General features: G+C 36.3%; 1 protein-coding gene across 4 annotated transcripts in view; it reads left to right on the forward strand.

Moving 5' to 3' along the window:
• Positions 1-8,902: 8,902 nt before the first annotated feature.
• golim4a (golgi integral membrane protein 4a) overlaps positions 8,903-25,668 on the forward strand; it is a 32,601-nt gene continuing 15,835 nt past the window's right edge. For 2 of the 4 annotated variants that reach the window (XM_053500505.1, XM_053500508.1), the window contains exons 1-4: positions 8,903-9,138; positions 9,289-9,674; positions 22,515-22,589; positions 24,376-24,425. In XM_053500505.1, the coding sequence (XP_053356480.1) occupies positions 9,470-9,674; positions 22,515-22,589; positions 24,376-24,425 (330 nt within the window). In that variant the 5' untranslated portion in view covers positions 8,903-9,138; positions 9,289-9,469. The other 2 variants (XM_053500509.1, XM_053500507.1) reach the window with 2 other exon arrangements.

Here is a 25,668-nt window from a genome sequence, read left to right on the forward strand (position 1 = left end):
AAGTTCTCTTGCTAATACAAAATCTGTGTTTTGTCAGAAATCTGCATTATGACTCTGAAGGGAAAATAATTACCAAAAGGATTAAAAAGTCTGAGAAACAGGACAATCAGTCACAATCAGTAACATGAACTTCTATGAATGGCATCCAAGAAAGAAAAAAAAGCATACCCTTGCTTGCTAAGGGTAACCGCAAAAAAACACATTTATTAGCACAGATATGGTCCAAGCTGGAACGTAACTAATTACACACACTACGTATTTACCCTATCTGCACTGTACCTGGGTAGTTTTATTAGTGCACACTTTTTACTTTTACTTTACTACATTCTACAACAAATCCCTGTATTTCAACTTCACTACATTTTTACACTAGGCTGCATTACATAACCACATTGGTGTGTAATATCACTCACTCACTCATCGTCTATACTGCGTTATCCTGTATACTTTATCCTGGTTGGCCTGTAGTCTATCCCAGAAGACTTAGGGCATGAAGCGGTGTACAACCTGAATGGGTTGCCCATCCATCACAGGGCATACAAATACACACACTCACGCACTCTTCACACACTTTGGGAACGCCAATTAACCTAAACTGCAGGTCATTGGACTGTAGAAGGGAACCCACCAAAAAGACATGCAGACTCCATGCACAGAGACCTCAGGTGGAAATCGCACCCGGGCACTGGAGGTGCAAGGCGACAGTGCTAACCATTACGCTGCCGTGCTACCTTATGTGTAGTATTTCAAGCAATAATATCGCCACCTGCTGGGTATTATGCATAATTGCATGATTTGCCTTCCCTTTGTAATACGCTCAATCATGTAGCTCAGTGGTTATACACATCAAAATTGTCCGGTGGTGATGTTGGCTGGTGGTAAGTTGGACATACAGATTGTGGAAAAGAATAAAATTCAAAACTTAATAATAAAAGAGTTCCTACCATGAGGCCTAATGTTTTTTTTTTTCTAGGTTGAAACTGTTGTATTTTCTTCAACATACAGTAAAAAGTAAATGTAAGTGTTATAAGGTGATACAGCTGTGAATCATTTCATGGATAATGATCCTGCACAATTGTACAAAGTAGAAAGAGGCTAAATTGCTTACTATGGAGTTCAGTATAGAAAACAGTTAGTATTCTAAACCAAGACTGTAAACTGTAAACAAACAGTATGTATATTTAATTTTCATCAAATGAAATGAATGGCTAATATTTGCGTTTCAGCTCATTTCGCAACATCTGGTCTAATCTGGAAAGAAATACAGGACTACAGTTGCTGCTATTTTGGAACAGAATAATACTGGATTAAATTTTGGTAGCAGACCAAGCTGGCTGATTATGTTATGTGAAGCTGTAAATACCCTTTTATTCACAGGGATAAGTATACGATTTGAGGTAAGAAGTAAGATGATCCAGAAATCTCATTTATAGTAGGTTTGTGTCACCACATTTTGTTCTTTACCCATACAATGTGATTCATCAACATACTTATTGTGCATGAGGATGTGTGTACAAAACATAGAAAGCTTTTTCTGACCTGACCATGCATGTGCATCAATTCCTAGTGGTGAAGGAACTCCTATCACACTTCAGACTGGCTATGGTGCTTATTACTTCACATTACTGGCTATGGTGCTTATATCTAAAGTTTGTCTGTAATAATGCAGTCAGTTTTGAGACACAAAGACAATGGAAAAGACAAGAACGATGAAGGATTCTTGTTTAGGTTTCTCTTTATATGGTGTAGCGTTACAATATTTCTTCATTGGAACTAAATGTTCCAGTAGGACTATGCCCCCAATCTAATCCATCCTGGTCTTCTACGTCTGCTTGTAGCTCTTATCACATTATCACATGGGGATCATACATTGTGTGCTAATAATTAATTACACATGACTAATAAGGATGATTATTGATGACACATAGAAACCATGAACATAGCTTTAGACTGCATTTGAGATATATAAAATATATATATATGATATGAAGAAATTTTTTTTTCTTTATGAGAAAAATACTTTTTTATCCTCATGTCTTCTCAGGGAGTTTTTCCTTGCCACTATCACCTCTGACTTGCTCATTAGGGACAAATGGTGCTTAATGTGCAAAGCTGTATTTTAAAAAATATATATTTTTTTATATCTTTAGATCAGAGCCCTGACTTCAACTCTGCTGAACCTTACGCCAGTCCTCCTGATCTAATGATTGCCGGACCACTTGCACTCTTCTGATTGGGTTAGTACAAATCCTCACAGCCTTGCTTCAAATTCCAGCGAAAAGGCTTCACAGCAAAGTGTTGAATTAACACCCAGCAGTCTTTCTATGAATCCAGTTTCCAAAACACCTACAGTTTTGGTAAGGAATGTTCAACACTTAATTGTTCCTGTACCATTGATAATTGAGATTTGTGATGATGAAATCTTTTTTTGGAAACCGGCATCAGTCATTTTTATAGCTCTTATAAAAAAAATACATCATATTATGTGTTCAGTACTAGCATTAGTACCTGTCGTTGACGGGAATAAAGTTTGTAGAAATATTTAAAAGATTAAAGCTAAAAATAAGCTCAGTGATATTATAAGCCCAGGTACTGTACATGTCTGCTTGTCTTTCTGTATGGCACAAGTCCCTGGCTAACTCATTAATGCAAAGGAAAAAAAAAATGCATTAAAATTTACTTATACTACACCAGTCCTCCAATGCAGTACTGTATACGAAACATAAAGATATCATTGAAAGAATGAGTCCTGACCAATGTACTGTACACACAAAACTTTTCTTTTATTTATATAAATGTCTTCTATCAAAAGTATATTGATGCAGTTCATTTAAATCAATGAAAATAAATATTTTACTGTGACAGGCTGCAAAGTGCCTAAAGATATAGTTTAAAAACCGGTTGTTTATGTAACAACCTCAGCAGCGACCTCATTTCCCCTATCGTCTGTTCCAACCACTCAGCATTCAGCATCACCAGTATACAGTAATCACGGCCTGATCATTTGTCATTATCTTCCCCAGTTTCTCACTGGTTCATGACTTAAGTTAGATGTTTTTTATGTTTGAATGATTCACAGGTCACTGTGTGGTGTAACATACAAAACATATATTTTATAAATATAATTGTCCTGAAAGGGTTTGCAAGGGGGGAAAATGGACAGGAAATTATGTTATTTCTACCTTACTGATGTTTTTTTGATTGCACAGAAAGACTGTAATTCTGCATTTCAGAGGTAAATTGTAATTCATTCTTCTTATTTGGGCAGTTATCACCTGAATAACATAATTTATGCCACAATGTTATGAAAAAACAACACACTGTAATACTATCTGGAAAGGTATTCATAAACTCAAGGTGTTTACCAGCAGGAGTGATGCTAAAACTGTAGTACTTGAGGGAAGATGCACAGTAACAGCCAGGTGGCAGCGCAGGCTTCCTGGTGAGACATGACTCTACATAATGGCCATAAGGTGGAAACGTGCCTTGGCATGTAGAGTGGCTCGTCACATTAGAGGTTGGGCATCCAGCCTGCCTGTTGCCATGGTGATGGCACCTATCAAGCAGTTGGCCAGTGTTGCTGACAGATGGACAGTTGAATCGATGATGGAAAAAACACCGTCCGGTCCGCATAGTATTATAGTGTGGACAAAGGACTCTCTGCAGGTTCACCTTTATAAAAACCTGCAAGGTCCCTTTAGTGTCAATGGCAGGCATGTAAACTAGGCCTCTACTCATCATATTATCCCCTGAATAAGCTAAATCACACAATGTAACCATAACCGTGTCTAATGCCAGGTTGCCTAAACCTCATTTAACTGTTTGGATTTAGATTCTGCTGTTCAAATATTTTATAAGACTTACATGGGATTCAATGAAAGAGAAATGGGAAAAATATTTGCTATTGTATTGTTGCTAAAAAAGTGTCTCACCTAATTGAAAAAGTAAATTTTCGGATCGGATCATATAACACCATTTTTCATAACACTTAATCCTTCTTATGTCCCAAAACTTGGCCGATTTAGATTATACATGAAAAGACATAAACCTAAAAAAGAATAAATATGAAAATAAGAATAAATAAATGCAAAATTATTAGGATGTTGCAACATGAATTTGACATGGTTACAGACACTTCACATTTTTTGCTTTTTTTCTTTGACCAGAAACCAATTTAAGCAACTATACAGGCCATATGCTTCTAGATGCTTCTATATATCTATTAAATATTAATACTCATCAAAAAAACATAAACAATTTGCCTTTTACATTAATATTATTTGAAGTGAGACAGTAAAACACTAAAAAAAATTTCGGGCGCATATAAAATCATCTTTTCGAAAAGTTAGCAACTTGAAATTTTAAGGGGATGCAAGATTGATCACTTCCATATTGCATACATTTCAGAAGTAGCTTCTTTGGCACTAATTTTTCTGTATTATATGTATAACATAAATAATAACAATAATAATAATAATAATAATAATAATAATAATAACCAGCACCAATAAGGTGTTTTGGCTGCTGACAATATTATTTATTGTAGGTGAAATATAACAAGAGCAACAAGAAAAAAAAAAAACAGATGGAGTACAATGTCTGAGGAGAAAAGTGTATAAGGACATCATAAGCACATCAAATTACCAAAGTTGCTTTTTTACCATTAATTTGCAAATCACCTGTTAGCTTTATGATTTGTGCTCTTGTCTTGGACATTTAAGGTTGGGGATTCAAATCTTGTCTCTGGTCTGTGTGAGTGGAATTTGCACATAGTTTTCCCCCCATGTCAAGAAAATCAAGTCAAGAAAAGAACATCAATTCTGCGCAGTTAGAGGTAATAGGCTGTGTACAATTTTTTCCCAATACTTAGAAAGAATTTTCCTTTTATTAAAGGAATCTTCAGGTCCTTAATGATGAAATGCAAATGCAAAAGGAAATAGGCATTTAACAAAACATTTCCCATAATTACTACAAGAACTTTTCTATTCAATTACGGAAAGTATCATTCCTACTGCTGCAGCATGTAATACAGGGTCCATCCCTTTTGCAGATATATTATTCTGAATTATAATGATGTGAAGAACACAAGGTACACCTTTATACAGAGGTCCAAGGTAACTAAGTATATTTACTTCGCTGCTGTACAATTTACAGCAATGCAGTTTACTTGAGTAGCTATATCAGTGGCTACTTTTTACGTTTACTCTGTTACATACTACAACAAATATCTATATTTCTACTTCACTCGATTGCTGCATGGTGTTGTGTTACATAATCAGAGTGGTATGTGGTATTTGAAAAAGTAATATTTCCACCTGCTGACTATTATACGTAAATGTGTAATTTGCCTTCCCTCTGTGAAACATTTAATCATGTAGCAGGTGTTTGAAATCAGAAGCGGAGATGGTTGCAGACACTGATATGCATATCCTTAGTCTGAAAAGAGGTAGGGAGAAAAAGAGAGGCCACGGTGAGCTAATATAGAGTAAATGGAGTGAAAATGTTAATAAAGAACATTTATGAAAGTAGTGTTTTACCCAGGATATCTCTACTTTTACCCAAGTACAGGATGTAGCTTGCCACCACTGTCTGTATGTAGACACTATAAATGTTTACACACCCCTTTTTTTTCTTAATATTCTAGAATAACGACAACATGAGCGAGAGGGCAAAAACAAATATGTTTTATTTATTATAGGACTTATAAGTTCATATGTAAGGCATAACAGAATGGCACAATCATCAAACAAAACATGAAAATAAAGAAAATGAAGAAATAATCCCTGTTCAAAAACGTAAAAGAAAGTGTCACTGAAGATATATTGGGTCTTTTTTTTTTTTTCAAAATATGCAAGACAATACTGCCAAAATTTATCATTTACAGGCTGTTAGAAAATATTCTGTGCATTGTCTCTGATTGAGTCACACGTGTGTTAAAAAGCATTCATCATTCATAGTTATTCATATTAGTGTAAAGTTAGTATGATTTTGAAAGTGCTATAACTTCAGTCTCATCCCAGTGGAACAATCTGACTACATGTGCAGTGCCATAAAAAAGTAAGGCCCCTTCCTGATTTTTTTTTCTTTGCATATTTGTCACACTTGTATGGGTGGAATTTCATCTAAAGACAAATTGGCCTTTTTTTGTGAGATATCATGAACATTTGATATGTGATGCAGTGTAAGATATACCACTCATCAGTGTAAGCTGTAAGTGCAGCAGGTCAGTGAGGATGAACCAGTGCCTGCTGATGACCAACACCTTACCCCTGATCTACCAGAGCCAAGTGTAAAGAATGGCAATCAAACTGAATAGGTAAGCTGAAATGAAATCAGTAACAGCATTAACTCTTGTCAGTAATTATTATGGTAGTCAATATTAATTCAAAATAACGTTTTTCAGCATTATTTCGAATTAATATTGACTGCCATAATAATTAAAATAAGTAACTAGTTTACTACTGTAAGCTAATACTGCTACTGATTTTATTTCAGCTTAACTGTTCAGTTTTATTGCCATTCTTTTTAAAATATTGTCTTTAAAGTTTTATATGTTGTTTGTCTTGATGTCCTTTCCTTTGTTTCTTTGTTTTACTAATATGACCCAATACATTTTCAATGATGATAAACACATTTTATTATCCAAATACTATGTATAAATACCATTGATTTCTGTATTGTGTCATATTTTTATACTACTGTAGTAACTGGTGTTAAAAATGTATCTCTACCTTAATGAGCCAATGTATTATGATGTGGGCTCCTGTGGGCCAGGAAGTCCAGGGCCACTTTTTGGTCCCAGTCCGCCTCTGCCCTCAACTGCTCAGATGTGAAATGAGATAAAAAGAATGAACAAATAACAGGGAGTCTGTCGCTGAAGACTTAGGGCTCAAGGCAGGGTACAACTTGAATAGGGTGTGAATTCATTGCAAGGCGCACACACACACACACACACACAATGTAAAAGTCTGCAAACACACATTCATACATACACACAAATCACTCCCTCAACCACTGCCCGCAATCTTGGGGTAACCGTGGACAATCATCTGTCATTTTCCCCACACATCGCTAACCTTACTCGCTCTTGTCGATTTCTTCTTTACAATATCAGAAGAATTTGCCCATTTCTTTCTTCACAGGCTACTCAGGTGCTTGTTCAGTCCCTCGTTATTTCAAGACTGGACTACTGCAACTCGCTCCTGGCAGGCCTGCCTTTGTCCACGATTCGTCCTCTGCAACTGATCCAGAATGCAGCAGCTCGACTCGTTTTTAACCTCCCCAAGTTTTCCCACACCACCCCACTCCTCCGCTCCCTGCACTGGCTTCCTGTAGCTGCCCGCATCAAATTCAAAACACTGATGCTTGCCTACAAAGCTAAAAATGGCCCAGCACCCACTTACCTCTCTGCGCTAATTACACCACGAACTGCACCACGTTCCCTCCGATCCTCCAGCACTGCTCGCCTCATCCCACCATCTCTCAGGGATCGAGGGCGGCATTCATCCAGGCTCTTTTCTGTTCTGGCACCTAGGTGGTGGAATGAACTTCCTCTAGATGTCCGTACATCAGAGACTTTGACTATGTTTAAACGACGACTCAAGACGCATCTGTTTCTCCAGTACTTGGACTAACCCTCCCGAAAAAAAAAAAAAAAAAAAAAACTCAGATGTGTTGGACTAATGGTACTTAGTTATTAACCTAGTTAACCCAGTGTAAGTATGTATCCAATGTTGTAAACATTAAAGCACTTTTTGTAAGTCGCTCTGGATAAGAGCGTCTGCCAAATGCCTAAATGTAAATGTAAATACACACACATACACAATGGGGAATATAAGAATGCCAGTTAGTCTAACTGACATGTCTTTGGACTGTGGGAGGAAACCGGAATACCTGGAGGAAACCCACCAAGCACCAGGAGAACACGCACACTCCATGGACGCAGAACCAAGGCAGGAATCAAACCTGGACCCTGGAGATGTTAGGCCATGGTGCTAACACCAATGCGATTGTGCCGCCATAGTAGTAGTAGTAATAATAATATTATAAAGTAAATATTATACAAATAATAATAATAAAACAGAATCTATCATTACATTTACATTTAGGCATTTGGCAGACGCTCTGGTTCCGTCATTGTATACATCCGTCCACTGAGTTACTGGGTTACTAATTAGAAGTAACTTCAGTCAAACACTGCTGGGAGGAAGTTAAACCCAAATACCTAAGAAACAGATAGGCCTTTAGTCGTTGCTTAAAGATAGCCAGTGACTCGGCTGTATGAACATCTAGAGGAAGTGCATTCCACCACCTAGGAGCCAGGACAGAGAACATTCTAGACTAATGTCTTCCTCAGTCCCAACAGTTGGATGGAAGCTTAAACTTTTTTTTGTGATGATACCTCTTTTATTTAGTAAACGTAATTATTTATTTAACACTGAATTTTTTTTTTATCATATTGAGGTTTTTACAATAGTCGCTACCTACTTGGTTTATCACATGCAAGTAGTTTTCAGCTTCATGTTTTGCACACTGACTGGCTGTGTTTAAGCACGCCCTGACATAAAATCACTGCAACAGACTCTAGCTCATTCCTTTATTACTTTAACTAACCCTCTAGAATAACAACAGTTCCAAGAAACACACACACACACACACACACACACACATAAAAAGTAACTGAGTAGCTACTGTACAGCCATAGCGTTATTTTAAATGTAACGCTACTTTTAACAAAAAAAATATAAATCCCGCCTTCTGCGCTGTGATTGGCTAATCCTATTCCCCCAGTCATATGTTTGGATTGGTTAAAAGTTTGCCCAAGCAGGCAGTCCACCAATCGGATTTTCGCTATCCTGGCTTACATTTTTGGGCCAGCTGTTACGAAAAAAAAACCCCGATATTGCGGTTAAGCAAGTTTTAAGCAGAACGAGGAGTCCCAGGAAAAAGCCGTGTGTGTATACGCACACACACGCCTATACACACCGTCCCAACACAGAGACTTTGTTCTGACGGAGCGGCTCACACACCAATAGCAGCGGCCCCGGGACGGGCGATAAACAGGGAGGGACTTCCTTCAGGTCCGCTGCAGCGCCGTGACACGTAACTACAGCTAAAGGTGTCGTGCAAAGCTAATAGGTCTGTAAACATATCATGTAATTTAAAAATTGTTGTAAAGTTTGCAAAAGGGATCTTGTTTGGATTACTTGTTTTTGTTGGTTTGCTTTGTTTGTTTTTTTCTTTTGGAACCCTTTGATCACTTTTTGCAACTTTTTTGTTTTTCCTTAGGGGAAAGTAAACAGAGCTGTATGGGAAAGTTGTTCTCCATCCTGGACATGGATGTTCCACAACTAAGGATCTGCTTCCATCTGACCTTGGAAATCCTGCTTTAAATCCAAATAAATATTTGAATCTTGGAATGTAAAAGCCTGTACAGAGATTTTTTTTTTGGAGAAAGTTGTGCAAGTCTATGTCCAGCGTAAAGAACATGGGCAGTGGGGTTTGCTCCAGAAAGCAAAGGAAAATCTTCCAGTCGTTGCTTGTCACTACTGTGGTTTTTGTCCTCATTTATGGAGCAATGATTTGGTATGAAATGCACCAGGAGCTGAAGAGGACCGAAGCTCTGGCTCTGAAATACCAGCAGCACCAAGAGTCTCTCTCAGCCCAACTCCAAGGTATTCATCATCATCAGCGGTTTTGGTCAGAATGTCAAAAAGACATATCCTGATCCCTGAAACTTGTTTCTTCTTACTAACATCTTTTTCAACACCCTGTTCTTGTTCGTACTGAAAAACGTGATCAGACAATGTGTTTTGACTTATATGAAGACAACTTGCATGACCACTAACACAACATACTTTATAGGTAGTTATGAATAGGTAGTCAGGCTTTAGAAACTTTTTTTTTTGTTTTATATATACAAAAAATAATTATGGCAGTGGTAGACAGCATAGTAAGTTATACTTTGGCCCAGAAATTAACTGGTAGCTGTATGTTATTCTGTAACGTATGAAGCACAAAAAAAATGTAACGCCCATTCATCATCAGAAACTGCTTTACTTTAGTCAGGGTCACAAAGGATGTGGAGCTTAACGTACTTCAGAAACACAGGCCATGAATCAGGAATACACCCTGGGTGAGGCATCAGTCTATCCAAGTGCATCATATTTAAATTACACACACAAACACACACACACACACCTAAAGGTTGGAGTAGCCTGTTAACAACCCTGTGCAAAACCCACACAAACTTATTCAAACACGCACGCACGCATGCACACAGGGAGAGCATACAAAACTTCACACTCAGACTGTAACCTGAACTTAGAAATGAATGAGATAGTAAATAGTAATGCTTATTTTCAGTCTAATTATGCCTTAGTTTATAGAACGATGTACAGAAAACTAGGAATGGGAATTACCAGGAGTGATTATTGCGATACCTAGCTGCTGTTCTGCAATTCTGGAGTTATTCCCGATAATTCCGATTTATGAATATCCTCATTTGGTGTATATAAATATTAATATAATATCAATAATATTTTTTCTTTTATGATCTCATTGTGAAGTCATTACATACAACATTTATGATTTCCAAACATCAGTATTGAAGCTATATAGTGTATATAAGGCAGCCAGAAAGAATGTACAGTATACCCACTTCAGGGAAAAAAATATTATGATGTATATGATATTAATATAATATCAATAATATTATCAAATTACCATAGTAGTATCACATATAAATATATGACACATTATATTAAAATGTTTATACAAGTTTTTTTTTTTCCTGAAGTGTGTATGCAATTTGTTTGGCTGACTCTATCTATCTATCTATCTATCTATCTATCTATCTATCTATCTATCTTTAGTTTTTTTTGTATTATAATATATACTTTACATATACTTGTATTTTACAGGATATTTTAAAGCAGCTTATTAGAATATGTAAAAGAACACTTTTAAGACAAAAAAAAGACAAAAAAACTGAATGAGAAGTAGGTGTGACGAAAGTACTCTGATGGATTGTGGCTGGTTCTGCAGGATTTTTAGAACAATTAAGGAGTTAATTTTCTAAGAAGCTCATAAAACTACACAAACTGTACCTAAGACTACAGTTTAAGCAAAGGGCCATTTATGTTTATAACTTTTTATTGTATTTTTTTTTCGAATGTAGAAACTTTTTTTTAATACATCCTTGCTCTTAAGCAGTTATTTGCATCATGTGCCTAAGATTGTTGCACAGTACTCTCTTTCTCTCTCTGTATATATACATTGGAAACTTTGATTAAAAAAGAATTTAGACTGTGAGCGTTTTGCAAGACGAGCAATTTTTTAAAAAACATTTTAACTTGATAAACAAGCGAGGTCTTGACATACAAGTAGTACGCATGCACTTTGTCTGCCGAGCATCACGTGATCACAACTGAGCCAATGGTTCTTCTCTCTTTCACGTTGCGGAATTATGGGAAGTCTCTTGCTTCAACTGTATATATATACAGAGAGAGAGAGAGATAAATTAATAGATAAAAATAATTTAAATTCAAACTCAAACATATATAGGTCAAAAAGTAATTTAAAAATACATTTTGAAGTCAGCGAGTACACTGTACATGAACCACACAAAAGAAGCATGCTGTGGAACTGATGGTGTGCTCCGTTCACGAACTTTGATTGTAGAAATCAGAATCAGTTGATACCAGCCACCGATCGCTGATCACAGGTGTGTGCTATTCAGATCTGCCATTTAAAGTGTCTTTATTTGTTTACTATTTGTAACAGTGAAATGCCCTGCTATACTCACTCGTTATAACATACGGCACGTGAAACAAGGCTGCGTCAATGAATAAGTAATCAAAACTCCGCACCATGGGTAGTTATTATTAAGCAGCAAGGGCAAGGTGTTCTTTAAAAATATCTTCACTTTTTGAAAACTCTTAGAATCTGTGCAGCCATTTTTTTTTTTTTCTTTGCGGATAACTTCTTCACGGTTCGTTGTTCTTAAGAGGTGGATAATATTTGTTATATTAAGCTTTTGGCAGATGCATATTGCAAATTTGTTGTCTTTTACAGATACTCGGTAATAGGCTATTCCCAGAGGGGCAATGGCATGTTGATGCGGCTCATATATTCTCCAGCATCATCACAATAATATCAGTTTATACAATCAGCCAGTTCAAACATAGGCTGTTCTATTGGTTTCAGTTTATTTACAATATACACAATCTAATAAGAGAACGAAAGATGTTGCATATTTTGCCTTCCAAGAAATAAACAAGCCATATTGTTCATTATGATTATTTTGTCAGATTGGATTTGGATGTGCTGTTTTTAGAAGACACACAAATCCACATTAGAGTCTCACCTGGTGTGACATGCGAATCTGACCAAAAAATCTGAATTGAACAACCGTGGCTTGTAGGAGGCACCTCACCTAATTAAGTTAACGGAAATCAAGTTCTCTTCCCTTATCTCGTTCGGGGATTGCTATCCAGTACATGTTAGCTGTCATGAATTTTGATTTCTGACTCAAATCATTTAGTGATTCCGGTGCTAATTTGTTTCTCTTTTTAAAGTAAATGGTGCTATTGTATTTGCGTGAAGTTTTAAAATGTCATCATGATCTGTTTTATTAGAGTGTAAGGATAAGCAGGTAAGACAGCTAGACAATTAAAAAAGACTAAAGCACTACTGCATTACTCACTTTAGGTAGAGATAAAGCAATCACTGATTCCCATGCACCACTATCAGCAGGAAGTCGAACGACATTGTGTGCCATAAAGATAACTGTTAATCAATGGGAACAATGCCAATCTGTTGATGCTGTGAAGTTTAACTAAAAATGCAATTGAACATTTCAGTACAAAATAAATATTTTATGGCTTTAAAAATAACATATTTTACTAATTAAGAAGAATATTTCGGTCATTAAAGTTGGATTTTTCTTTAAGGTTTTGTTTTAAGGCAGTTGCAGTGCTAAACACAGTACTGTAACAGTAATCATCTTAAAGTCGGAACACTTCCCTTTTCAGTACATCATTTGGTATCATGCAGTGCAAACATTAGCTTTAAGTTGAAGCTTTTAGAGTTACAAAGTTTGCCTTCTGTGGAAGTGTACATTAAGAGAAAAAGCGATTTGAATACATTTATTTGTTTGCAGCCTCGATTTATGCTGTAAATGATATTACTAAGCTACTAACCCTAACCCTTTCATGGTGATTTAGACCTGCGGTCTGTGCAGTAAACAAAAAAAAAAGGTGATAATCATGTCTAACATTAGAAACATGTCTAACAAAGAAAGTTAGCTTTTGGTAGGTCTGGGTAATGTATACCGAATTCATCTCATCTTATCATAATATTACACTGCCATGATGACAAGTCAGTTCTATTGTAGTTCCACACCTCATAATCTTTATGACTCTGAGACAGAGTGTCTCCAAAATGTCAAGTCCTGAAAAAAGCAGGGTCTTGAGGGGGTATTCCTACCAAAAGTCGTTGAAAGAAGGAAAACCGGTTTAGCCGAGATGCCCAAGACCTCTTGATCCGTGTCAGGAATAAAGCCTAGCCTAACTGATACAATCTAGGCTGTAGCACAAACTGCTGAAAAGGTTAATGCTGTCTTTGGTAGAAAGGTGTCAGAACACGCAGTGATCGCCCATGCTGACTTTGAAAGTGCCTACAATGGGTGCCTGAACATCAAAAATTTGTTCTGTTACTTTGACATCTACCAACTACCTAAATAGTGTTGTGGCGAACCAAGAACACCTCTTCATGGCAGTGTATTCAATAATGGTGGTGGGCTTTTGGTCTAGCAGGATAATGCATGCGCTCTGCCATACAACTTGTTCAGGCACAGTTTAGAGGAAAAGAGTTAAATGTAATGATTTGGTCTTCAAATTCCCCCAGTTCTTAATCTGATCATGCATCTGTTGGATATTGTAGACAAACAAGACTGATTCATGGAAACCCTTAATTGCAATTTTACATTTAGATACTTTAGATCTGACAGTAACGTCTTGGGGTCAGATTTCACAGCTATCTTTACAGGTCTTGTGGAGTCAATGACTTGATAAGTCAACCCTGCGTCCTCATATGGAGACATCACATTTTGGGTTCCCTGCGCCTACTACGTCATTCCGCACAACTTTGACCTGTTGTCCTCATTAGTAGACACTTTATAGCGGTATAAAAAGTGCAATACGCCGATTGGTGGAAACACAAGATGACGTCAATCTCAGGCAACCTGTTATACGGTGATGTCTGACATAAAAATAGGGCAGATACAAAGTCTCATTAGAATTTATGTTTTAAACTTGGTTATTTATGCTAAATAGCATCTATACTGTAGGTTAATATGACACAAACATTTGACAAGTTTTATCAATACTAACAAATTTGAATTGGGATGGTAAGTTTGCAAAGTGAACATACAAAAGTAAGGGCACATAACTTGGAAAGATTTGGGAAGAAACCAACAGTTTACATCAAGACTACGAGTTCCTGCATGTGGTACACATAAGTCGTTAAATTAAATGTTGATGCTACATGCTGATCATGCTACTAGCAGAGCGGTATTGAAAGTAATAGTGAGCTAGTGTAGGGTTGACTTGGTAGACTGGATAATTAGCTACTACCGACTTAGTGTCCAAACCAAGATATAGAAAATTCAAATGCGGTGTGTGCAAAAAAAAAAAATATCTCGAAATGTAGCACTTCTTATAAGATTACAATAAATGAAACATAGTGTTATCAAGATCGTTGTATTTGCAAGTTTTAAATTGTATTGTCATCTCTCTTGACCATTTTGTACGACCGTGATTGGACCTTTGGTCAACGTTCACACACACACACACACACACACACACACAAACTGGGGGTAATTTGGAAACGCCAATGAGCCTAATGTGCATGTCTTTGGACTGTGGGCAGAAACCGGAGAACATAAGAAGTTTGTGTCTTCATTTGCTTACTTCTGTCGAGAAAACTCATGACTTTCATTCTGAAGGAATGTTGCAGTGCAGGTAGTCATGCTCAGAGACTTTCAACTCGGAGTAGTTTCTTGCACAATTCTTATTGCACAAGTTGATGTTGTGAATTAAGCAACACATCTTAAATTTTAATATCACAACTTACACCTTCGTATCTTTGTTGTCCACGACATACACGTTGACAATATTACATCTTAAAAAATCTATGTAGATTAGAAAAATGTATAACCATTAGACAAGTACACAGTATATTACAATATTATATATATAGGATATAGATATTTATACACTGCCAGGCCAAAAAAAGGTGCGTACATTAATATTTAATGGGGTCTGTTAATTTGATTTGGCCTCAATTTAATAAGCTTATGCAGTGTCACAACATTTATTTCGGTCCACAGTCACATAAAGTCAGACTGCTGCATAAAGTCTTCCCCAGCACATTTCAAATATTCCTAATGGGGTTAAGGTGTGGACTCTGTCCTAGCCAATCCCCATGCGAAAATGATGTCTCTTGCTCCCTGAACCACTTTTTCACAATTTGTCTGCGAAACCTGCCATCTTTTTTTTGTAATATGCTCTTGCCATCAGGGAAGAAAAAAGTCCATTAATGGAAACCATGGTATTTAAGTATGTTTAAGTACTCAGCTGATGTGATTTTCTGAGCACATAGCGTTTCTGAACATAGACCTGACCAGCAAAAGCAACAACAGATCATAACACTGCCCCCACAGGCCCGTACAGTAGTCACCAGATCACATGTGCATCACATCCTCCACTTCTCCTCTTTTCCTGATGCACCATCATTCTGGAACAGGGTAAATCTCTGCTCATCAGACCAGATGACCTTTCCAATGCGCCACAGTCCATTTTTTATGCTCAGTAGCTAATTGAAGCTTTTTTTCAATTAGCCTCACTGAAGCGTTAAAGCTGTTTAGTCCTAATCCCTTGAGTTCTCTTTGAACTGTTTGTGTCGAAATGCTCTTTCACTATTAAACATAGCAACATTCAGAATGTTTTTCTGACCATGTTTCTTACTTGAAGATGATGGTTCACCACTATCATTCCAATAATGTGTTACCCCATTGTATTAGTTTCAGCAATTTCCTTAGTTGTTTTTTTTTGCTTGATGCAGGTCAATAGTAGGGCTGCAACGAACGATTAGTTGAAAAATTGATTCATCTGTCGATTCTTAAATATTTTTTGTATTAATCGATGAATCGGATAAAACCCCAAAAACAAGATAAGCATTAATTTCCAACACTTTATTCAAAAACAGAACTAAAATCTTTACAAATTGCACAAACATGTTGCTCCTTGAGCTATTATAATAATAATAAAATAAAATAAAAATGGACAAGCACAAAAAACATAGACATGTATGCTTTACATCTGCCAAATACAATAGATATAGTGAAACCTTGGATTACGAGCATAATTTGTTCCGGAAGTGGGCTCGTTTCCCAAAACACTCGAAAACTAAATACGAAACACAAAATAAAACATGTTTTACACACACATGTGGTCACAGTTTTATAGTAAACAGTACACACGTGCACGGATGTTGATTATACCAGTAAGAGACGCGCACTAAGACCCAGCAGCCTTCGCCATGTATCTTTCCTCTACCTTCGCCCGTTTTTTTTTTTGCTCCGCCCTGTCTATGAGATGCCGAACCCTTCTAGCATCAGTGCGTGAGACCGAGTGTGTTCACTCCGCTCCACGCTCAACTAAAGTTTTTTTAAATAATCAAATGTCTCCGCGTCGTGCGGCACAACGAATCGATTATGAATTCGCGATTATTCGTTGCCAGCACTTTTAGTGATCGATTTTTATCTATTCGTTGTTGCAGCCCTAGTCAATAGTATACCATTCTTTAACAGAGTACAATCTTTGATACTACCACAGGACATGTCTTTTGAAAGGGTTATGTAGGAAATGAGAAGCTACTCACTGCGTTAGTTAGGGTTAATTAATTTGTTGCCAGCTGAACTATTTTAATTACTGCAGTAATTATTAAATGCAAGTCTCTTAGATATTTGTTTACTTAAATCCAGGTGCATTTTTTTGGCTGGGCAGTGTATTTTACTATACAAATAGATTTAAGCCTGTTAGGGATGCTACAAAAACAATCTTACCTGAAAATGGTTGGAAAAACTGAATGTTTTAAAGAGGAAAATTGCATGCAGGAAAAATCTGCATCACACAGGCCTGCTTTGTAACAAACTTAGTTTAGAACTGAATTGCTTGTACCTGCAAGCCAAAATTATTGCACTTAAAATACTATCTAATCCTTTTCATATACTCCTTCACTATATTCACTTGGGTAATTAAAATTACACTACTGTTAACGGTATAAAAGTAGTGTAATTTTAATTACCCCAAGTCAGAGGTAGCATCTAAAGGTTGGCAGTGGAGTTTGTGACTCATGTTTAAATCACATCTAAATACTATCTAATCCTTTGCATATACTCCTTCACTATATTCACTTGGTGTAATTAAAATTACACTATTGTTAACGGTATAAGAGTAGTGTAATTTTAATTACCCCAAATCAGAGGCAGCATCTAAAGGTTGACAATCGAGTTTGTGACTTATGTCTAAATCACACATAGACTTGATTTGCAACTTGTTGGTTATGACTACTGATTCGCTTTGGATGTGGCTATTGAACAACAAGCCTTCCTGCGATAAACTGTATACAGTGTGTGTGTGTGTGTGTGTGTGTGTGTGTGTTTGTGGGTGTGTGTGTTTCTTTATTTTGTTTATTATCCTTATTACCCAAAATGCCTCCCCCTTCTCCCAAGCACCCTCAACAATGCAGTGACACATGAAAACATGCATCTGATAGCTTTATTGTTAAAGCATAAATAAAGCATCATGATTACAGGAGCGCTTTATGTGGTAGCCTTCAGCTATAGAGCCTTCAGAATCCTTGCATATAACAGAAGCATTGGAGTGTGGAAAGAATGTGACAAGACAATGGATCGACGCTGAATGTCCTACTACAACTGAAAACACACCCAGACAGGTTTCTTTACTTTGCTTTAGAGACAGTGACATTACTGTTGCTAATAAGATATTCTTTGCTCATATCAGCAAATATTATCATTTACCCACTCTTATTTCGGTGTAATTAAATCCGTTGATTAAATGGCTTTAGTTGGTAAATCTATAACTAAATATATACGTCTACCATTTGTTTCAGTAAGTCTACTAGTTTCGCATTTCCATTTCACAATCACAGTTTTGTGTGTTGCTGTTATCAGTAATTTTGACAAATGATTGATATGTTTTGAGACACAGAACTGTCGCCGGTCATATACACATACATGTAAGAAGTAGACATTCCTGTAGGTTTGCAACACACAACTGTTAATGTAATGTGTTTCGGTTCCCCTTTACTATAACCAATACTGTTCTTTATCGTTGATACTAGGTTTTAAATTTCGATACTTTTCTTTTGAACATGTTAACAATCAATAATCAATTAATTAATAATAGTAGCAAGACTCTTTTTCTCTTGTGACACAATCCCAGCAAATTGATTATGCAATCTAAATTAAAAAAGACTTTATAGTTTAAACAAATAGAATAATAATTTAACAAAAAGAAAAACAATAATAACAATGGTGTAGCATTGGCAACACTGCTTGCTCAATTCTGCACAGCCTGACAAGATAAACCAAAAAGGCTACCAAAAAACAATGTCCGATATTATATAATGGTAACTTCTAACCGAGTAATCTGATTGAACGAGAGGCATTTCATTAGTGGTGATATACTGTAGAGCATAACAACACTGAACTCGTTATCGTTATTACACTAACTATCAGTTGTTAAAAGTAGGTCTGTATGGGCCACATACTGGAAAGAGGGGAGAGCAGCTGCAAGACAAAACCTCAATTGAAAACCAGTCATGGTAGCACTTGGAGCAAGAAAACACATTATAATGTTAAATAACACTTCACCTTTTTAATAATTGCTTCATTCTTAAATTGCCTCTGGACTGTCCGTATTGTTCTGTTCTTGGCTAACGGAAACTACAAAGCTGGCCAAATCCCTCTCGCTGATTTTCACCACAACAGCATAAATGCAACAACTGCATGTATTGTGGGGAGAAAATGAATAGGAACTGTATGTAAGCTATGAAGCATCATTATGCAAAATCACAGCTACAAATTTGCAACATTATTGGTGAATACATGTTGTCAGTTATATTGTTTAGTCTGTTAATTGATTAATGATTAGCATTACCATACAGTTAAAGGTTCCATATGCTTCTTATGTAGATTCTGTTGAGTTTAATGCTCGAGACTTAGACTTTTATTACTTGTGAAAACCTCTGGTAGTATCTGGACTTGGAATAAGATAAACTATAGTTTTTGCATGGAGCAAGTAATACTTATACATTATTATTTAATTAGGAATTTCTAATTTCATATGACAACAGGATTGCATTTATGATGTTAAATCAGACAAACCTGGTGTCATATTTAAACACAGAAATTGACATACGTGAGGGCAATCGTTTTTTTTTATCATTCTTTTTTTTGTCAGAAAAATTCCTTAATTGCTGTACCATTTGTAGCAAAAAATAATTTAGCTAATCCTAATCTTAGACAAAATTTAATTATCATATGCTGAACTCCAGGGTTGAGGAACTCTAAGTAATATTTTTTTCTAGTCGGAAATTACAAAGTTATGAGCAAAACTCGGCTTATTCCTAGCATTTGTTAGCTTAGCACTAGAGCCTTTAGTTTGTTAGCAGAGCGTACTCACTTCACTGACTGGATTTCTTTCAGTTGAACAAATATTTGAAAAGAAAAAACACAAGATAATAAAAGAAAATTAATTAGCCACATACTTTAGTAAGTTTTTTTACGACCTATTGTATTGCGTGATATGTTTTTTCTTAGGTTGTGTGTTTTGTTGAGATTCGCTCCTTTGATTTCTCTTTTGCTCAAGTGAGCCTCGCCAGGGACACATGAGAATCAGGTATGTGCATGTAGCGTGAGAGTATGCGCAATAGGATGTCTCATCATTCTCTACTCATTCATGTTCAGTTATATTGTTTGTATCGCCGTCATTGTAAAGCCTTTGGTTTTTGTGGTTCCTCTGCTTTCTCTGCTGAGTTTAGCTACAAGAGCATTAGAGCCATGTTGCCAGTGCTGCAGAAATGGATCAAATCTTGTTTTTTTTTTCTTTCTCATTTGTTCTGAGGTTATATCAGCAGTCCACTACTAATACATGAAGCATAATCAGTCGGCCTATTTGTCTGTCTGAGCAGGGTTCAGAGTGCCAGAGTTTAAACATCAACTAGGGGTCATTGTTTCTTTTACAGTGGTTTGTTTAGTTACATCAGACATTCGATGTATGAAACGAACTTGGATATGAGCAAGTCTAAGTCAATCCAGTTTTTCTCACATGTTTTACAAAAACTGAAAAAGGTTCCAAAGTACACGTTTTAACCAGTGGATAATATATAGAATAGCCCTTTCCCCAAGGCAAAATCTTATTTAATTGAGCTCAAAGCATTGATTCGCTCAGTCCCTCTTGCTCACGCAATCACACAGATCTGTCTATGAATAGCCCCATCCCTCCACACGCACATATTACTCATGCTTGTGAAGTAATATGACAGATCATACTGTTGAATGGCTGGTTTATCGAAAGTGTTTTAGAACAACAGCAATCAGTTTTTTGACAGACCTCTCTGTGAAAATAAAGATGGTGGAAGAGTGGATTGTAAGCAGGCCAATAAATTTTCTGCCAATTAATTTTCTCCTACATTAAGGCCTGGGTGAAAGTGCAAAATGCAAAGTAATCGCAGCGCAACCAGATGCACATGTTTGAGAGGCGATAATCACCCATACTAGATTTTGACATGAATGGTTGCTTTCTGGAGCACATTTTGTGGTGGTACGAAGAAAAAAAAACTGCAAACAGAACTACATGACATGCCTATGGTATTATTATAAAAAGAAATGCTGTTGCTGTGCTTTTTAAAGGCTACTGCATGTAGAATTGTCTTCACAGTGAATTAACAGGCCAGATTAATCTAATATTAACATGCAATCTAGACTATTTCTTGTTATGAACTGAGGATGTTAAAAAGGGTGACTTGTTACCAGGTGACGAATCAGCCAGGGTTTTTCTTTCGCCTTACCTGAGTGTGATATCAGTATCCAGCTTAATTAGGGAGATTGAATATGTTGTAACATGAAAGGACAGTATAGGCCTAATACTTGACTTTGAAACTGGATTGTGACCACCACCATAGTTGGACTAGTGTTTGGACCAGGCCTCTGAATGGCTGTGAAGTGAGGTTTGAGAGCCAAGAGGATGGTGCACTTGGAAATGGGAGGAGAACATCAATGTATGGGCATAAGTTTTTTTTCCCACAGCCTGCACACAACTTTGGTCAGATCAATCATTTTTTCTCCTTCACTTGGTTTTAAACAAAAATTTGCAGTGCCTTAAACATCGCATCTGTTAATGTCAAGATTATTTATGTTGTAACTGTCAGTTCAATTTTCTCTAAAGGTGTCCTATATTTTATTATTTATTTATCAAGTTAACACAGGCTTCTGAGCTGCCCTAATGTGTCTTTTATTGCTCCAGCTGAAATACCTGATAGACACCTCACCCTCTCCATGTTTCACTTTTCTTCCAAATGCATTGTTTCAGTGTCTATATAAATGAGCTGTTGCTGAGCTCTGCCCTGCCAGAGAACGGACGTAGCGTGTTTATATGCACACTTAAGACCCATTTTAATGTCTAAAACTGACCGAAAAGTTCAATTATTCACCTTAAAGTGATAGTTAATTTTAAAACTTGTAATAATAAAAAAAAAAATGTTATATACAGTATATACTGTAGAGAAAGGTACCAACTATATTTAGAGAGGAACTTCAGAAGCTTCATGGGTGGAGTGCAGAGCAGGAACATTAATCGACCTTGAAAAAGCCTTGAAAAACCAAACTTTCCCTTTAAATTATTCAGTCACAGGGCTTTTTTGTCAACTATCTCGATACTAATGAAATATCACAATAATAGTTTTAGACCGCACCCACTGCTTTAGTAAAATAAACCTATCATACACTGTTTGGTATTTTGTTTCTTCTACAAAACGTACACTGGAATTAGGAAAAATGGAAAAAATCTAACTTTAACAGCCTCCTACATTCTGGATCACAGTTACTCATTATTTCTCATGTCGATCTTAACAAGAGGTGCACATTTACACCATTATAACTTTACATGAATTAAATAAAGTAGTGGAGGAGCTAGCCCTGGCTGTGTACTGTATGTGTGTGTGTGTGTGTGTGTATACAATTCTGTTTCTATAAAAATAGTTCAGCTCTCATTACCCATTCAGCTGTTGTTTTTGTCCAAACCCAGACTGGAATGTCTGTGACTACTGTATAATTCTGTGTTTATGTGTGTGTGTGTGTGTGTGTGTGTGTTCTGCTTAGTCATAGAATGTTTAAAGTTTGTTTCTCTGTCCTTCTCTGCATATAGTGGTGTATGAGCATCGGTCCAGGCTGGAGAAATCACTACAGAAAGAGCGGCAAGAGCACAAAAAGTCCAAAGAAGGTACATGTCTTCATGTTATTTTACAAAAGTTCGCATCCTTACAGTAGCATAGGTGGGCACAGCTGACCAACAAAGCTGCAGGAGGGGCTCTTCTTATATGAGGTCACATACTGTAAGTGGGGAAATGCTTTTTCTTAGTTATTTGGTTTGTACGTTCACATTGGAGACCCATCTAAATGTCTACAATTGGCAAAGTGAATTTTGCATGAGGGAGTAAGTAAGTAGCATTCAGATGACTACCTCTATAAAAGCCAAATCTTTGACACTCTGGTGTTTTAGAGCACTCAGGTGTGTGTCTATATCATGCCAAGAAGAAGCCATGGACATCAGCCATGACCTCAGAGAAGGAACTGTTGCAGCTCATCAATCTTGCAGGCTTTATAAATTTATAATCTCCAAACAAGTTCAAACAAGAAATTCACCATTCTACAATAGGAAAGATTGTTCACAAATGGAGAGCCTTTAGGACAGTTACCAGTCTTTCCAGAAGTGTGTGTCCCAGCAAATCAGATCATTTAATGTTCAGAGACATATTAGGCCATAATGTGGTTTTTTAAATATGTATGTTCACAATCAGAAAAACACTGAACAGAAGATTATCAGGTTTCAGTCATGAGGCATATTGTGTAATATGAGGGAGTGTCTATGTTTCTTCTCTTTCACCATCACAGTATATGTAAATGAGTTCATCCCGGTATTCAGTCTTTGAACAATTCAGCTTAGGGCAAGCCTCCTGCAATGAAAGACTTCTGATCTGTTTAAAACTCACACATGGTTATAAATCACATGGCGTAGCTGCTCATTTGGTTATAGTGTACTAAACTACGGTTAGTTTTTATCTTCTTCGGGGTAGTAACACATCACACCAGACTGGTAGTGATTGTTTTCGTGTGCCTGTGGTTTGTTTTTTACTTTTACCACAGTGATACTATATTCATAAATCAGGAAGTGCATTTATGTTTTAAAACAGTACAGACTTGCTTTTAAATTATACACTGCGCATAATCAAAGGCTAATAATCAGATAAAAAGTAAAAGAAATGTTCTTGTTTAGCATTATAGTGCTTTGTAACAATTTAGAGGAACTTTATGCATACATTCTAACTAAGGCTTGGAATGTTCAATTTAGAAACGATTCACACTTTAAATTCTTTCGAAAATTTGCAAATGTTAGGTAGTGTAAAATTGCCAAATTCCTTACAAATATACTAGCGATGACCAGGGACCACCAGATACGATATTATTAACATATTTAAAATTGTGCTACGATTGTTTGTGTCACGATTTTATAAATACCCTGATTCCATATCAATTTTATAAATGATTTAGTTTCAATTCCAAACAAATTTCACAAATCATTTGTTCCTACCACATAGAACACCGTGCTGTTTGCCAGTCTGTGATTGGATTAGAGTGTACCACCTGTAAGATTATAGAGCAGTGGCAACATTTTACCACATTAAATGCAATCGATTTTGGACTAAGTGTGGTAAATTGCCTCCCAAACGAATCGTGGTACATAACTGAATCAGCCTTTTTCTTAATTTAAACCCCCAATTTCTAAAATATACTTGACAAATGCTTTTGCAGACAATACAACAATCGAATCGAATCGAATCAAATCGGCAAACAAGAGTGACCGATGGCAAGGAACAATACATAGAAAAAAGTACTTTTTTAGTCTTTTTAGAATTAGTTTATAACATCATTCTCTTTAGCCATTAAAATCTGCCCTGTGTGACAAAAATATTTATTTTCTGTTTTTTTTTTTTTCTGTTTTTTTTTAGATCATCTGGTTTATAAACTGGAGGCGCAGCAGTCACTGAATAAAGAGAAGGTAAGGCATTGTGTAACACAACAAAGTCTTTGTATATTTATTCTTCCATTTTTGTCTTCTTTTTCTTTGTACGGTGGTGTGCGTGATATTCATCTTGTTCACAGCCGCATGACGACAACTGGTTCTGAATGTTGAGCATAATTTTTTTTCAAAACATGAATTTCCACCATTGGGTTTAGGAAGTCAGCCGATTATAAACTTCATGCAGTGAGAGATCTGTTAATCTGCTCAAAATATCTCATGATACAGGAATTCATTTGCACTGTATTATTTACTTTATATCATATGAACCTTTTAGGAAGCCAGGCTAAGGCGAGGAAACACTTAAGAAACGATTAAAGTGACCATATTATCCTGATATTTTTATTGCAATTTTCATGATTTTATAAATATCCAGATTCTGTAAATACTTCTGTCGTGCCACACAGGATGTTGTGCTGCCTGCCAATGTGTGAATAGTTTAGATAGTTTAGTTTAGAGGAACTGCAACATCATCACTTAAAAAAAAACATGAAAGCATAAAAAATTCTTAGTTAAAATATAATATAAATAATGTTTTTGTTTTAATTTAGGTATAGCTATTTGTATTTGCTCTAGTATGTTACAATTTTCCGGGGGTTTAAGGCCCAGTACTGGAACATTATCAGGAAAAAGGTTCAACAATCAAAAGTGCTCGTATCATTGAGATGCTTATTGAAGAGCTGAAGCCTAAAATTCAGATGAAAACCATATATGTGCTTGATAATGCATGTTTGCACACTTTTGCCCACACCATCAACGCTGTTGCAAAAACCTTGTTTTGAGGCGCTACAGCATCCTCCCTTTAGTCCTGATCTCGCTCCATCGACTGTCACATGTTGGATCCAGTGAAAGCAGCCCTACGTGGATGAAGATTTACTTTTGGTGTAGAAACGAAGACAGCGGTGCATCTGTGACTTAGCTGACAACATTTTTTTAATGAGGGAATATGAAAGTTTGCTGACAGATGGACAAGGGAATTGAAAAGCAAGGCGATTATGTTGAAAAATGATGTATTCTTTAGCTAATTAAAATATTTAGTATATATTATAATAATATATTAGATATATTATCTATATTTAGTAGATAATTTTTAGCTTACCCCATGTGTGTGTGTATGTATATATATATATATATATATATATATATATATATATATGGGGCAATGCCACAAGTAGAGCCTTGTTTTAGGGGAAAAAAACTGAGATTAAGAATAATCACAATA

This window comes from Clarias gariepinus, chromosome 7, assembly GCF_024256425.1.
Source record: "Clarias gariepinus isolate MV-2021 ecotype Netherlands chromosome 7, CGAR_prim_01v2, whole genome shotgun sequence".
Classification (NCBI taxonomy): domain Eukaryota; kingdom Metazoa; phylum Chordata; class Actinopteri; order Siluriformes; family Clariidae; genus Clarias; species Clarias gariepinus.